Source organism: Lytechinus pictus, unplaced genomic scaffold, assembly GCF_037042905.1.
Source record: "Lytechinus pictus isolate F3 Inbred unplaced genomic scaffold, Lp3.0 scaffold_19, whole genome shotgun sequence".
Lineage (NCBI taxonomy): Eukaryota > Metazoa > Echinodermata > Echinoidea > Temnopleuroida > Toxopneustidae > Lytechinus > Lytechinus pictus.
Genome location: NW_026974140.1, coordinates 13,899,379 through 13,915,394, shown reverse-complemented (window position 1 = coordinate 13,915,394; position 16,016 = coordinate 13,899,379). Strand labels below are relative to the sequence as shown.

The following is a 16,016-nucleotide window of genomic DNA, read 5'->3' as shown; positions in this document are numbered from 1 at the left end:
GAGCAAATGATGGGTATTAAAGGGAGTACCTCAAGATTGGAAACTAAAATGATCGAGAATAGAATTAGAATAACATGAAATTAAGACCAAAAATAAAATATGGAGACATATGTCATTAAATATGACGACAAATATGGCTCAGCTTCACTCTTCTTTACAAATGAAATACATTAGGGTGCATGCTTGACAATTTGTATGACAAGAACTTTAATAAGACCACAGAATCCACCATAGCAGGATCTGGGAAAACCCAGAGGTGCCAAAAAATGGACTGGAATCATATATTTATTTTGGGTTTATTACTGTTAAAATAATTATTTTGGTAAACTTTTGGCAGATAATTTTCTTTTAAATGACGTAACACTGTTTCAGTATTAGGTACCCCCTTTCCAGAAAACATAGAATTAGACCAAATTCATGGTCTCACAATGGCCCCCAAAAGGAAAGAAAAAGGAAAGAAAACAAAATGTATAATTGCTCATACAAATCAACAACTAGAAAAAAAACTTCAGAAAACAGACAAGTTTTTGGCATGTAATATCCTTTTTATTTACATTACAATGCCTGGTGCATCCATGTTCTTTTGATGCAGATATCCAGTAGTCTGTGAAAAGAAAATAAGAAACAAGAAAAATAAAGTCATTAATAATAATTTTTGATGATCACTTCTATGTGATAAATGTAGGGGAAACCTCTCATGAAAGGACTTGTCAGATATTTTATCCTACAATGTCTGTTTTACCCAACAGTTACCATATCAAGTGCTCCACAGCTAATCTAAATCAAGGAAAGTTGTCAGATCTGACAACTCATCACACAACAAATATTGATGAAACAATTCCCAGAAGTATCAAATTGTTAAGCATACATTACCTTACCTTAAAGAATAAGTCCACCCCAACAAAAAGTTGATTTGAATAAAAAGAGAAAAATCCAACAAGTATAACACTGAAAATTTCATCAAAATCGGATGTAAAATAAAAAAGTTAGTACATTTTAACCCTCAATCTCCCGGGGTATTTTGATTCTTGTCATTCCCGGGGGGGGGGGGGGGGGGGGGGGGCCATTATGGCCCCCCCTTAAGATCTCGGCCGCTGATCGCTCGAGCGACGCAAAAATTTGCACGCTGGTTGTGTGCGATGTAATCTACAAGGCTGTATGGTAAAATTTTCCAAAATAATGAGATTTTATTTTATATGAATTAATTATGCTAATTTATGCATAAATCATACTTTTTGCTCTAATTCACTAAATAAAGCTCCTAGAATGCTAATTTTTGGTTAAAATATTCTTTGTAGCATTCTTAACAATCGCAATTAAAAAAAACTTCAGTTTGGAAATCAATTTCTTATGTATTTTATTGTTTTATGAATTTCTTATGTATTTCTTTGTTTTTTTTACTTTTTGTTTTTTTATTGTTTTTTCAGTGGAAATCGTTCCAGACTTAATTCTGATCATAAGCAAGGCAAAATTAATTAAATTCAATCAGTAAAAGTAGAAATAATGATACATTTATGAATTTTGGCTAAATACACAATTTGCATTGGATTTGTACATGAAATCACGTTTGTGAGCAATTTTGGGTCTGACATGCACTTACATAATGTTGCGTAATGTCGTAACCGCGTATCCGGTCGTCACAAATTTGGTCTCAAAATTTGCGCGAGACTTGAAAGTAAAAAGTCAGTGAGCGGCGAGGTCAAAAAAATTTGTGCAGCGGATATATCGCACAAAATTGTCGAGGGGGGGGCCATTATGGACCCCCCCCCCCCCCGGGAGAATTAGGGTTAAAGGTTTGCTGAATTTCACAAAACATTTATATGCACATCCTGGTCGGTATGCAAATGCGGAGACTGATGACGTCATCCACTCACTATTTCTTTTGTATTACTTGTATATGAAATATGAAATATTCATTCATCGTCAAGTGAAACAATGATTAATTCCTCCCTGAACTTGTGGAATAGCATTGTTTAATACTATATGGTTCAGTCAAGTTGGCCCTTATTGTCAAATATGTAAAAAATTAAATATTGTATAAGTAAAACAATAAAAAAGAAAAGAAATAGTAAGTGAAGGACATCATCGACTGTCTCATTTACATATCACTGAATTGTGCGTATCACCCGTATCACTGTTTTGAGAAAAATAGGCGAAATTTTAAAATGTCATAACTTTCTTATTTTACATCTGATTTTGATGAAGTTTTCAGTGTTATGCTAGTTTGATTTTCCTCTATCTATTCAAATCAACATTTTCCTGGGGTGGACTTTACCTTTAAAATTGAATGTAGTTAATGAAAAACATTAAGAGCTTGTAACATTACATGACAGAGGAAATAATGTACACTTATACAACTATGTATCTGGTCTGTCGGCACAAGACTACATGGCTGTCAGACAGCATGGGTAGTCTTGCTTCAAGGACCGGAATGGTTTTACTCTTAGCCAATTGTTTGGACTCCAAATGACCATTGAGCAGGTCACATGATGTGGCAGAAACATGGCTAGACATGTGTAATCTGTTTTGAAATTCATATCCAAATAATAAGCCTTAGTGGTAAAGTTACCACAAAAGAAAGCATATTATATTAAGTAATGAATAATAGGGGCATTATGGAGTTTCACAACCCAGATCTCTTTATTTGATCATCTTTTCCTCCTCCTCTATCTTTTATTCTCTCCTCCTTTTCTTTGTTACTTGAAAAAACAAGGGGGGATGACATCAAAATGTGACAGTGTAAAATTTCACCAAGAGCGAGACAAGTATTTCAATAATAAACTTTTTTTTTCTTTATTCTAAATTTATCCCCCTGAATTAGTTTTTGCATTGAATAAAGTAGTTAAATGATAAATGATAAATTATTATAATACATTATTGAAAAGCTCTGCTTTTTGAAAAAAGGGTGCTTTTTATAAAGTACAGAGAACAAGGAATTTATTTTTGCTGACTTGTTTGCATTAAACTGGGTAGTCACATATCATCTCTATTCAACATCTAGAGGAGGTACAACAACTTACCATCTGAAGTAGAGAGAAGTTGTTCACATCATGGGTTGCTGCTGGGGTGGTGGTGGCTGCTGGGCAACTGGGGCAGCACCTGGCATGGGTTGCTGTGGGGCTGGGGGTTGCTGGCCTGGCTGGGGTGGCTGCTGGGGCTGATCCATGGGCTTGGGAGCTCCCTAAAAAAGGCCACGAGAAGAATTTCATTCAGTTAAGTAAATCAAATTTTCTTTTCTTTTTCCAGATGTCATCTTTGTAATCTAATTTCAAGGTTGTCACAAAGAAAAATTGTGAAACCCCATTTTTCCTAATGTATTTCTTTGTTTTTTACAACTTATGCATTTCTTTGTTTTTCATTGTTTTTTTTTTCAATGGAAATTTTTACAGACCACTCAACAACTAAATTAAACCCTAAATTAATTAAGCAGACCAATTAGAATGAAAAGTAATCACCCTTTCATGAATTTTATATACCATAGACTTTGTACACAAAGTATAAAAATAAGCATTTTTCATCATGTCTCGTAAAGTCATGTGGCATTGCGATGTTATTTACGTATGTCGTGAATTTGGTCTCAAAAGTTGCGCGAGACTCCAAAAAAAGTCATGTAAATTTGCGGGGTTATCCTTTTGCATTTCGAAAATATCGCGTGAGGCGTTGAGGGGGGGGGGGCATGATTCCCCCCCCCAAGTCCTTTTAGGGATAATAATTGAACCTTTTGGAAATTTGTTTTAAGACCCGTTAATTCAAATCAATGGATTGTTGAATTCTTATCTATTTCTTTATTTCATCAATCCACTGATCACCAGAAAATTGCATCGCTGACCGGCATTGGCTGGGCATCCATGGGAGAGTCAGTTCGACTATGGCCTACATATCAATTACAAAATACAACCATACCAGTTTTTAAGATACTACTACAAAAAACAAACAAGTGGAACGCCTCTGGCAGTCTCGCCTGCATTACGCTATTCGATATATCAGCAGTGCTGCCTTTGAAAACTGCTAATGAATACTTATTCACAGAAGAAAACACTGATGTGATAATAAAATATTATGTCCATTGACCCAAAATGACTTTTGACCATGACCATGTGACCTAAGACATGTGCAAAACAATCATTCATACTTGATTACCCTAATGTCGATGTTCCATGAGCTAGATCCATAAACTTTTTTAGTTATGACAATTCCACAAATACCCCCAACATTACCAAAGTTTGTTGACTCTAAATGACCTTTGACCTTGGTGATGTGACCTGAAACTCACACATGATGTTCAAGGATACTTGATTGCTCTTATGTCCAAGTTTCATGGACTAGATCCATAAAATTTCAAAGTTATGATGACAATTCCTCAAATAACCCCAACATGGCCAAAGTTCATTGACTCTCAGTGACCTTAATCACGTGACCTGTAACTCGGGAAGGATCTTCAGTGATACACTATTACTCTTATGTATAAGTTTTATGAACTAGGTCCACATACTTTCAAAGTTATGACATTTCAAAAACTTAACCTTGGTTAAGATTTCGATATTGATTCCCCCAACATGGTCTAGATCCATAAAATATCAAAGTTAAGACGACAATTCCTCAAATAATCCCAACATAGCCAAAGTTCATTGACCCTAAATGACCTTTGAACTTGGTCATGTGACCTGAAACTCAGGCAGGATGTTCAGTAATACTTGATTACTCTAATGTCCAAGTTTCATGACCTAGGTCCATATATTTTTAATGTTATGATGACATTTCAAAAACTTAACCTTGGTTAAGATTTCAATGTTGACGACGCCGCCGCCGTCGCCGTCAGAAAAGCGGCGCCTACAGATCAACAAAGCTTCCACTTAATGCCAAATAAAATGTGAATGTTGGACTTTGAACGCCTAAACCTTACCTTCTGTTCTGACCATGGCTGAGTAGGTGCTTCCTCATCCTTGGGTTCCGAGATGCTGATGACATCAGGGAGTGGTTTCTTGGGTCCAGTCTTGCCAGTTGAATCAAATGGACGCATGATCTTCACCTTGATCCCAAGCACACCTACAACATATCAACAATTAAAGAGATCCTGTCAGGTTACATACTGATTAAATACCCAACACCCTTTAAACAACACTTCACTTTGTCACCCTTTTCCTTGAATTAGACATTGTTATAAAAGCAAACTGTGTCTGTTGTCAATGTGTAAGCAAAACAAGCCTTTTCATAGTTGTACTGTGTGTGAGCAGCAAAAGGTAATTTGAGATAAACATGAGCTAACTGTGAATTGGCTAATTGCACATTCAAATTATTTCATTTTAGCATAATATCACCTCCTGTTTTGCTCTAAATATTTTGAGCTAAAAATATTTTTACCAGGCTAATAAATGAAATACTTTTACATTCAATAAGCTTGCATCATCATAATGGTTCTTAGTAAGTATTTTGCTCAAAGTATTATACTTAGAAGTGAATTGAATAGCAGTATGAACAATTTGCTTAGCCAAATAAAATACTAAATAAAATTCTTACTCAAACCATACTTTCAATTGAATGCAAGCCCAGAACTAAATCATCAAGCAAACAAAAAACCCCACATCAAAATAAAATGAAGTCAATGCAACATGACAGAAAGATACAATTATTCAATCTATGTATCTGGTCTGTCGGCACAAGACCACATGGCTGTCAGACAGCATGGGTAGTCTTGCTTCAAGGACCGGAATGGTTTTACTCTTAGCCAATTGTTTGGACTCCAAATGACCATTGAGCAGGTCACATGATGTGGCAGAAACATGGCTAGACATGTGTAATTTACTATAACCCTTATTTAACAACTGACTTTTTTTGCTGACTTTTTACTTTCAAGCCTTGCCCATCTTTTGAGACCAAATTTGCGACACCTGGGTATGCGGTTCAGAAATTACGCAACATTAAGTAAGCGCATGTCAGTCCCAAAATTGCTAAAAAATGTTATTCCGTCTACAAAGTCAATGCAAATTGTGATTTTTAACGAATATTATAGATGTATGATTATTTTTACTTTTGTTGGTTTAAATGAATTTCATGCTATAGCTCCCAAATTTTTTTTTTAAATCTAAAATGGAGCCCCCGAAAAAAAAAAAATTCCCTGAGCTCTATGTGCGTGCAAATTTTCCTGGCAATCTTGTAAATCAATGGCAGAGATCTTGGTCTGAAATAGTCCAGTTAAATCAGGGTTAGAATTCATCTCAAAATAATAAGCCATAGTAAAGTAAACCTTAACCCTATTTTAACTGGGCTATTTTGGGGATTTTACGGGGGGGGGGGTCGATACAACGTTCTCGCCAGGTTCACTCTGACGCTTGGCGGCGCGAAGCGATGCAAGCCGCGCAGCGGCCTCGGTGCGTGCGAAGCACGCACGGGGGGAGGGTTCGGGAGGGGGGTGTCCCCCCTCAGCTATCGAAAATATCAATATCGACGAGCTTAGATTGCTGCTAAATGCACCACATTTTATGTCTATTTAATGCTTCTCCGGCCACACAGCCGGTTGGGCGAATTGCGATTGAAGCAGAAAGGCAATTACTGATAACTAAAAAATTGAAGTCAATCTCATTTTATACTTACAGTTTATAGATTATTTCCATTGATAAATTAACTCCATACTTTCCAATGTTCAGATTGATATCGCTACATCCTTAGAAAGTGCGATTAATTTTGTGAATGCGTGTTGTTTCTTATGTCAATGACCGACTGCATCTACGGACCGCATGCGTAGCCCTTTGAGCTTGCGCTGCGTCACGCCCTTACTAAATCCAAAGATTGTTCCGACTTTATACCTCGGTCACATTTGTTCTACGGCGGCCGTACGGCGAGTCGAAAACAGCCCTTTTAACATTTTTGTACCAGCTGAATATAGGTGGTTTGAATAAAAATGAATAAAACGGCTGTTTTCGACTCGCCGTAGAGCAAATGTGACCTAGGTATTATTTGGAAGCCTCTGAAGTTTTCTTCCGAGGCTTCCCAATAATGGGCATCGGTAGGCCTATTCATGAGACGGGGTCCCCAACTTATATAATTTGCATGGTTTCTTGTTTGGTTTATTCGATACTCACTGAAACTATAACTCTCATAAGACTTCTGTTGATGATGTTTATACTAATAATTTCCAATCGAGATTCTTTTATCACTGTCAATTATTGCTGTGTTCATTTGTATTGTTCGTTACTCACTTATAAAATAATGAATGTGCTGTGCTCATCACGAGCGTGAGAAATATTTTTAGTCATTCATAATACTCTAATATTACGAATTTGTTTTTCTTAACTGCGATTTAAATGTTTTGAAAGTATAGGTTAATTGACAGGAAATACGATTTCTATTTTTACATGTAGGCCTACAAATACAGCGTGTGTGAAAGAGAGGAAGAGGAGTGGGGTTGTAGGATGGTCGAAGGGAGAGAGCGATAGGGGAGGGGTCGTGGCGTGGACAATGACAAGGGGATGTTGAGATCGTGTGTATGGGATTGGTGAAGAAGTCAATATTCGAAGCGAATACATTTTTATAGACGTGTCTATACTTCTACGGTTCTACCGATGATGACGGCCGAAAAATCTTTCTTACATGTATATTTTGGTGAATTTAAAAAATATTTTCTTGCACCATGAGTGGGATGATCGATCGAGGTACGTGATTCAATAAATTGCATCACAATATCACTATAGGTGTGGTTTGAAAATCACGAACAGTTTATTAAAAATGAATAAAAGAGAAAGATCTTAATTTTATAGCCCCCATCCAGCGTAAACACCATGAAGAGTTTTTGAGGTCACGAAATCAGCTGATTCGCACTCAAACAACAGGTTAACAGGTCACACACGTGGGACACATTCCAAGGGCGGGAATTCGGGGAAACCCGTTTTCAAGCACAATGATTGGCTCAACCCAGAAAGTGAATACTATAATTAGATCACGTGCCATCGGCTTTGGGGCGTCTCGTTCACATTCCAACTCATTTCATAAATATCCACTCGCAGTATATAATTAGGCTCACGACGTTGCCAAGATATAACTCATATATTAAAAGCACAATTCCGATATAAAACATAAAGACAAAGACAAACTTGAAAAATTCATCCAACGATATTCAAATTATACTAGCAAACTCATTGTGGGCGTGAAAAAACGATATACATATCCGATATCCTCTAAAACGTTCACACATATCAACTTCAATAATTCGTACTTAAAACGAATATCTGTGAATGAATTGCCAATTCCACTTTGTTGAATGTGTACTTCTATCGAAATCTATTAAAATCACGTACCCCTCCCGCCCCAAGGTGGATTTTCCAATCGCCATAAAGATTATGCAGCCACAATCACAGTAGACCAACAAAAGAATATTAATTTCATTCGCTACGAACAATCCCCTCCCCACAAAGTCACAAACATCCCATCATTTTCATCTACATTGCCCACGGCCACCCCCCCCCCATTCTCTTTTTTTCCTTTACACAAATTAATTTCAAATGATATTTTATTTCAAATCGTAGTTAAGCAATTGTACAACAAATTCATAAAGCATTCACTGTGATGACTAAAAACATTTCTCAGGCCCGTGACAGGTGCGCTCATTATTTAATTGGCAGGCAAAGAGTAATAAAGAACAATACAAAAGAATGAAAATACACTGTACGTATAACTCACATTAAAAAAATGAGTCGTAATGATAAAAAATGTGAATAATACCAATAAAGATTATTAATTATGAAAATTATAACAGATTCAATGAATATATGAAAAAAATCAAATTAAATTAGTTTTGGATCCCATCTAATTTTGGAAGACTATCGGATCCCCGGATCAAGGATTTTGATGCCATGTGCGATTTGTATTATGAATGTGACCGTTGTGAGCGCAAGTGCAGTGGCACAGAACTTGGTAGACACGCCGTCGCGAAATTAATCAACAGTTTCAAAAGATCGATGTAGAGATCAAGACTTTGGAAATAATGGAGTAAAATCGGAATTTAAATGTGAATAAATCATTTTGATGTAAGTAAATGAGTTGGACATTATATCAACCCATTCCATTGGCTTTGTCATTACTAACGTGATCTTTGAATAGTTTTCTCAATTCGCTCTACGGCAGTGTCATCAGAAATGCATTCAATGAATTCATGTAGATGTAGCTATAAAGGCTGGGGCCTGGGACGAGATGAAACTATATTTCGATCGAATTTTGATAGTAATTTTGACACACTTTATATTTGACATAATAAGTGACAATATCAACTGAAATTCGTAATAATCTAAATTACATTGCCCAAGCCAGTAACCCACGATACCCCTCTCCCCTCATTTGTTTTTGAGCGTATTTACTACCATTTTAAAGACTAAATAATGTGAGCAATGCGATACGCAAATGCGAAGTAAACATCTTCGCGCTTCCCACGAAAGAGATTGGGCCTCGAGTCGAGGTCGTATCGTACAGAGTGCACTAGTAGTAGTGAGTGAGTCAAAGAAATCCCGGGAAGAAATCATGGACGAAATAATCGACAAGTTTATTTTAAGATCTGAAAAGCAGATTATTTTTTTATATATTACCCAGTTTTTGTGTAGATCTAGGCCTGCTTTACAGTTGTCGGCCACGGTTGTCGGGGAAGTTCACGGTTGGCGGATTTGCCCTGAAAATTTTCAGGCTTGGCGGCGCCCGCCAACCGTGACGCGTGGTAGCGAGAACGTTGGGTCGATATGACCCCCCAAATCTCACAATTTGCACATGTAGAGCCAGATGTAAACTACAAGACTGTATCGTATTGTAAAATTTCCTATTTTTAAAAATAAACTTATTAATAATGCAAATAAGCGTACAAAGTTTGCCCTAAATTTTGTTTTTTGTGTATGTTTTTGCCTATAACTCAATTTATATAGCTAAAGGAATACTAATTTTTAGTGAGAGTATCAATTTCTAACAAAAAATTGCAAAAATATAATTAATTTCTTATGTTTTTGAAATCCTTGTTTTTATTGTTTTTTCAATGAAATTTGTTGGGGACTCTTCTGAGATCATAAAAAGCATAAAATAAATCCATTTAAACCAACAATAAAAATAATCATACATTTAAGATTTTTGGTGGAAAAACACATTTTGAATTTATTTTGTTCACAGAATCACGTTTTTGAGCAATTTGGGGTCTTGACATGCACTTAGAAAATGTTGCGTAATTTCCGAACCGCTTTCCTGGGTGTCGCAAATTTGGTCTCAAAAGATGCGCAAGACTAATAAGAGTCAGCGAGTGGTGCGGTAAAAAAAAATTGCACAATAGCGTTGTGATGAAATTTGTCGAGGGGGGGGGGGGTCGATTTGACACCCCCAGTTTATTAAGGGTTAAAGTAGTGAAGTAAACTGCAAACAGACATTCTAAATAGATGTCATGAATAATAGGGCTATTATGACTACAAAACTAAGGTTTCTTTATTTGATCTTCTCCTCTCTTCCCCCCCCCCCTCCATTTCCTTTTTTACCTTTTCCCCTCCCAACTTCCTTTAAAAAAAAAGGGATATTGCGTCTCCCCTTCCCAACCCACACAACCCTCAATTATTAGACTCCAGAATGAATCCCCTACTCGCCATATCTCTTCATGGTTACTAGGCCTAATAGGTACCATTAATTAGGTACCATGCCAATCACTTATATACTTTTACCTCATCTAAATCATAGCAGTAAATTAAAACTGCCCATCTGAATACCCAGGCTCTCTACTTGAGCATAGAGCCCACACAAGATATATTACAAACTCTTTGGCTTACCCTGCCTCAACATGACGTGCCTGATGGCCACATCCACGTAGTCCCTGACAGGAGCACCACTGTGAATCATCAGACCATCAACAAACTTCATGGACTTGGCCCTCTGACCACGGAGCTTGCCGGAGACCACAACTTCACAACCCTTGGCGCCACTCTCCATGATGAAGCGCAGAACTCCATAGCAGGCCCTCCTGACAGCTAGACCTCCGATTAGCTTGTACCGAAGGGACTCGCACTGGGCAATGGCACACAGACCACGAGTGGCAACCTTCTCAGCATACAGCTACAGAGAAATTTTACAAAAAGTAATTTACATTTCAGTATTTCATAAAAATCTGAGGGTCTTGAAAAATAGAGAAATATGAACCAATACAAATCAAGACAATTTCATGAATATGACATCAAGGCAATCTTTTTTTTTTAAAGGAGAACTTTTAGTGATTAACATGCAAATGTCAATTGAAACTGTGAAATCCAATATCATACAAATGAAAAAGAGTAAAAAAAAAATTTGTAACCATTAAACAGACATCCAATTAACTGGGAAATTTGCATATCATTCATCCATGAAAAAATTAACACTAATAAAAACAAAGGTTGATAGCATAGTAAAACTTCCCAAATAAAGATAATTCTTGGGAGTCATACCTCAACTGTATTGTCAGCAAAGTTGAACCTCTTCTGCACAACAGCAGTGAGCTCCCTAATGCGCCTGCCCTTCTCCCCAAGGACACTCTGGGTGCGTGTGGCCAGGATGATGATCTCTGTCCTGGTTGGAGTCACACGAACCTCAACACCGCTGTACCCATCCTCAGCTAGCTCACGGGTTAAGAACTCATTCAATTCAGCTTTGAATACGCCATCAGCGACAAACTGCACACACAAAAAATGAAAGTTACAACTTGCATATAAAAAATTGATTTCTTCCCTATGATTCACTTATCATGACCAGTGATTTACTGATGTAGAAAAACTCATAGATGGATAAAAAGATAATGGCATGTTTTAACATTATCTCACGAACTGCATGATGAAAAATTTGTTGTAATAAAAGCTGAAGAATTAGAGAAAAATATTGATGTTTTGATGAAAATCCATCAAAGAATAAGAGACTCTATAAAGTTTTTAATTTGTAATGTTGTAGCAGCTTCCCCATATGACACGGCAGAATTATGCTCCTGCGACATTTGCTCATGTCATATTATTATCTCAGCCGACAAAATAGTGTCAGAGTTAGGACTCTTGAGAGACTTTGGTTCAGAGTAATGCAAAGATTAGGATTAGGGTTTATTTAGTTTTGGAGGTTAGGTTTTATGTCTGGCTCAACGTGCAGATTTTCCATCAGATCATCTGTGGCCAGAGCAAATGTCATGATCTCCCCATACATCCATAAATTCCATTTGAATGGAACATGATGAACTATTTTCCTCAAAAGCAGGCATAAAATTTCTGATGATGTATCCCCAGCACAATTAGAATCACTTGTAACTTACTTTTTTCACAGAAAATGATATTTTGGGGAATTAACACATCACATGATGTGGAGAGCTGCTTGTCTGTGACATCACAAAATCAGAACTAAAATAAAATCATACCCTGTTAATCTTTGACAGATTTTCATCAAACCTTCACCATATTTTCCTCTATTTTCTCCTTTTCAATATAACACCATTAGACATTAGAGGACAAGATATCCAAAAATTGAAAAATCAACAAAAAAAGGGGAAAAAAATGAATTCAATGTCCCCCAATTGAAACTCTCAAGATGTTCAAGTACAAATTCACATAGACTCAGAACTTACTAGTCTATAGCTAATAAACTTTTTGGCAAATATGCAATTGATGTACACATTAACGATATTGTCGTAGGGCCTAGTCCTACATATTTGCCTGTTTCAGGGGGATATTTTCAAATATACAAATAATGAATGTTTATGAGTGCAATGGACAGAATACTTCATGAGGTGAAAGATGAAATGATCCATTCAACGAGGCGTAGCCGATTTGCAGTGGATTTCTAATATATAGTGGGTTGCGCGTGCTGGGATCTCGCTTCTGGTGTCCACAACACACGACTTCTATGGCTTGATTTTTCTGTGCGCAGCGGCATGTAATGAACCCTGGCCTTGGGTGGTTAAGGGGTGCATTTTCAGAATATGGAAAATACGTGTTTAAATTAGGGCGCTTTTCGAGACTCGTCAATGACAATGGAAGTGGCCCCCCCAGGGCACTAAGTTAGTGCGAGTGTAGACCAAAAGCTTCGGTCTGTTATGTTGGTTGTTCCGCTGAACTACGTTGGCTCCACTCACCAAATACAGAGACCGAAGTTCTAGCGCGATCTGTACAGGGGACTCAATGGCCATATGTTTATGTACTTAAGCTTGGATAAAACGGAAAGTTGCGTGACAGCCGAAGTAAGTCACTGTTTTTCCCCTTTTAAGTTTATTTTTCCCCGTTTTGGTGCATTTCAGGCCAAAACGGAATAATAATATCTATTTTGGTTCAATTCTTTTTCAATATTTCTATGAAATAAAGATAAAAATCGATGTGCCCCGTCGGGGGGATTTTGCATTGTTCACCCCCTAATGGTGGCTGCACGATAGCGAGCCGTCTGTGTACGAGGAGAAATTTAAAAAATAATTTTTTTTTGAAAAACTCCTTGAAACAGACGGCTGCCAGCTGTCTAGTGCGAGTGCTGACATTACAAGTTAGAACTCTACGTTGTTGTATATTTTTTAAACAAGATTTTCGCAGCTCAGATTTGTGTGCGCGCAGACTTGGGGACCTTACCATAGAATTTTTGAATGCTTATGTGCGGAAATTTGCTCGAGATTCAGCCTTTGCCGAAACTGCATTTAGAGCCCATGGCCGTAGCTGGTCTGGCAGTATGCTAACCCAGGGAACTCCCGCCCGACTCGGGCGGGAGCCCACGGGCTTACCGAATAGCCTACCGTGTATTTGAGTTTGACCATAGGGCCTACTCACGGGACTAGCGTGATTTATGGTCTAAATATTTCTCCAAATGAATTGTGAAAACAGAAATTATGCACTTACCACGATTAGGCCTAGGATATGAAGGTCTAACGAGTGGCAGTTTCCCGACATCGAGGCACAAGACTGGAACTTCAAAAAAACGAAAAGTTCTCTCCTTCTTCCCCAGTCTCGATCGGCCATTTTGTTACGATTCATAACAAAATTGGCCGATCGAGATGGGGGTAGGAGAGAACTTTTCGTTTTTTTGAAGTTCCAGTCTGTGCCTCGATGTCAGCTCCCTGGGTTAGCAATAAGCCAATATTAAGTTAGACCAAAAGCTTCGGTCTCTGTTATGTTGGTTGTTCAGCTGAACTCCGTTGGCTTCACTCACCAAATACAGAGACCGAAGTTCTAGCGCGATCTGTACAGGGGACTCAATGGCAATATGTTTATGTACTTAAGATCGGATAAAACGGGGAAGTGAATTTGCGCGACAGCCGAGGTAAGTCACTGTTTTTGTTCCTTTTAACTTGATTTTTCTCCGTTTTTGGCAATTAATGCCAAGAGGGAATATTAATTTGCATTTTGGTCGCGTTAATTTTCAAAATTTTTATTCATTAAAGACAAAAATTGAAGAGCCCCGACGGGGGGATTTTGCATTGCAAGTCCCCTAATGGTGGTTGCATGCTAGCGAGCCGTCTGTGTACGAGGAGAAATTCAACAAAAAAAAAGACTCAATGGCAATATGTTTATGTACTTAAGATCGGATAAAACGGGGAAGTGAATTTGCGCGACAGCCGAGGTAAGTCACTGTTTTTGTTCCTTTTAACTTGATTTTTCTCCGTTTTTGGCAATTAATGCCAAGAGGGAATATTAATTTGCATTTTGGTCGCGTTAATTTTCAAAATTTTTATTCATTAAAGACAAAAATTGAAGAGCCCCGACGGGGGGATTTTGCATTGCAAGTCCCCTAATGGTGGTTGCATGCTAGCGAGCCGTCTGTGTACGAGGAGAAATTCAACAAAAAAAAAAGTTAAAAAACTCCTCGAAACAGACGGCTGCCAGCTGTCTAATATTAAGTTAGCATTAGCAGTTTGCCAGTCATATATTTTTTTATCCAACTTTTTCACGAATTGCACCCAATTGAATAAATCCCATGTCGAAAGTGAACGAGTGTATATCTGGTAATCGGCCAGTGCAAAATTACATTAGCGCCGACACCTATTTCAAAGTAAACTCATGCCAAACAGTGTCACCGACTTGACAATAGACAATTTTTTATTCTTTAGTTTGGCAGCGAAATTGAGAAGCGGCTGTTCTCATGTGTGTACGTTATACAAGGACGGTGCCGCACATCACAGACACCCGAGTTTCAATCGAAGAATATCTTCATCATAAATTATAATCTCGAAACTAGTCATGATTTTTCAAACAATCTGAGAGTTTATCTGTAAAGAAAGGCTACTTTTACAATATTTTTTTCATTCAAGAAGGTAAAAATACTGCTCTTCACCTTCCTCTTCTTTGATATCTGAGTAGCCATTTTGGAGGCTGGTCTCGAAAAGGAAGATTGTTAAAAATATTACCGTAGATGGCGCACGCCAATTTAATAAGGTCGGCTAAGGCAACCAGAGACACCTCTATCCATGGTCAGAAAAGATTTGCCACTGCTTTTTAACAGAGAATTAATATTTTCTTTAGTATTTGAATTATTTTTCTTTTCTTTCTTTCCTTCTTCTTTATTAATTTCTTTTCTTTCTCTTTCTTTTTTTATTTGTATTTTTGAAATATATTTTTCGCTTTCTCTAGGCCATATTATTTTCCTCTTTAGTTGTTTCTTTACATTTTTTCATTTTTTTCTTTTATGTTTTCTTCATTGTAAATGTATTTTCTTTTATTTTCTTGATTGTAGGTAGTCTGCAAGCACAGACCCTGACTGAAACTTTATCAACAATAGTGGGTCTTGACACACACAACTTGATTTTATTCTATGTGCACACCATCAGGCTGCATTTTTAGACCACTTTCCTCAAGCAAAGAGTTTGCACATGCAGCAAACTAGGTGATTGCAGCTGCACTAAAGGCATATTCTATTCAGCCAACGAAGTTGCTCTCGAAAAATAAGGATTTTGTTGATGTTGTTGTTAATCTGATTAAAAAAGTGTAATCTACATATTTGGTTCAATGGAAATATAACACAAATCTATTTTGTCCTCCTAACTCACTGCAGACATCCTAAAGAATCAAACCGGCATTGTGAGCACT

At 37.4% G+C, this 16,016-nt stretch overlaps 1 protein-coding gene across 1 annotated transcript; it reads right to left on the bottom strand.

Moving 5' to 3' along the window:
* Nucleotides 1–524: 524 nt before the first annotated feature.
* Nucleotides 525–15,316, bottom strand: LOC129260850 (small ribosomal subunit protein uS3-like). Its single transcript, XM_054898844.2, has 6 exons — nucleotides 15,265–15,316; nucleotides 11,427–11,651; nucleotides 10,779–11,061; nucleotides 4,904–5,046; nucleotides 3,021–3,181; nucleotides 525–604 (listed from the first exon to the last, which is right to left on the bottom strand). Exons 1-5 carry the CDS (start codon nucleotides 15,292–15,294, stop codon nucleotides 3,044–3,046), a joined length of 819 nt encoding a protein of 272 aa, XP_054754819.1. The 5' UTR covers nucleotides 15,295–15,316; the 3' UTR covers nucleotides 525–604; nucleotides 3,021–3,043.
* Between the last annotated feature and the right edge of the window lie 700 nt (nucleotides 15,317–16,016).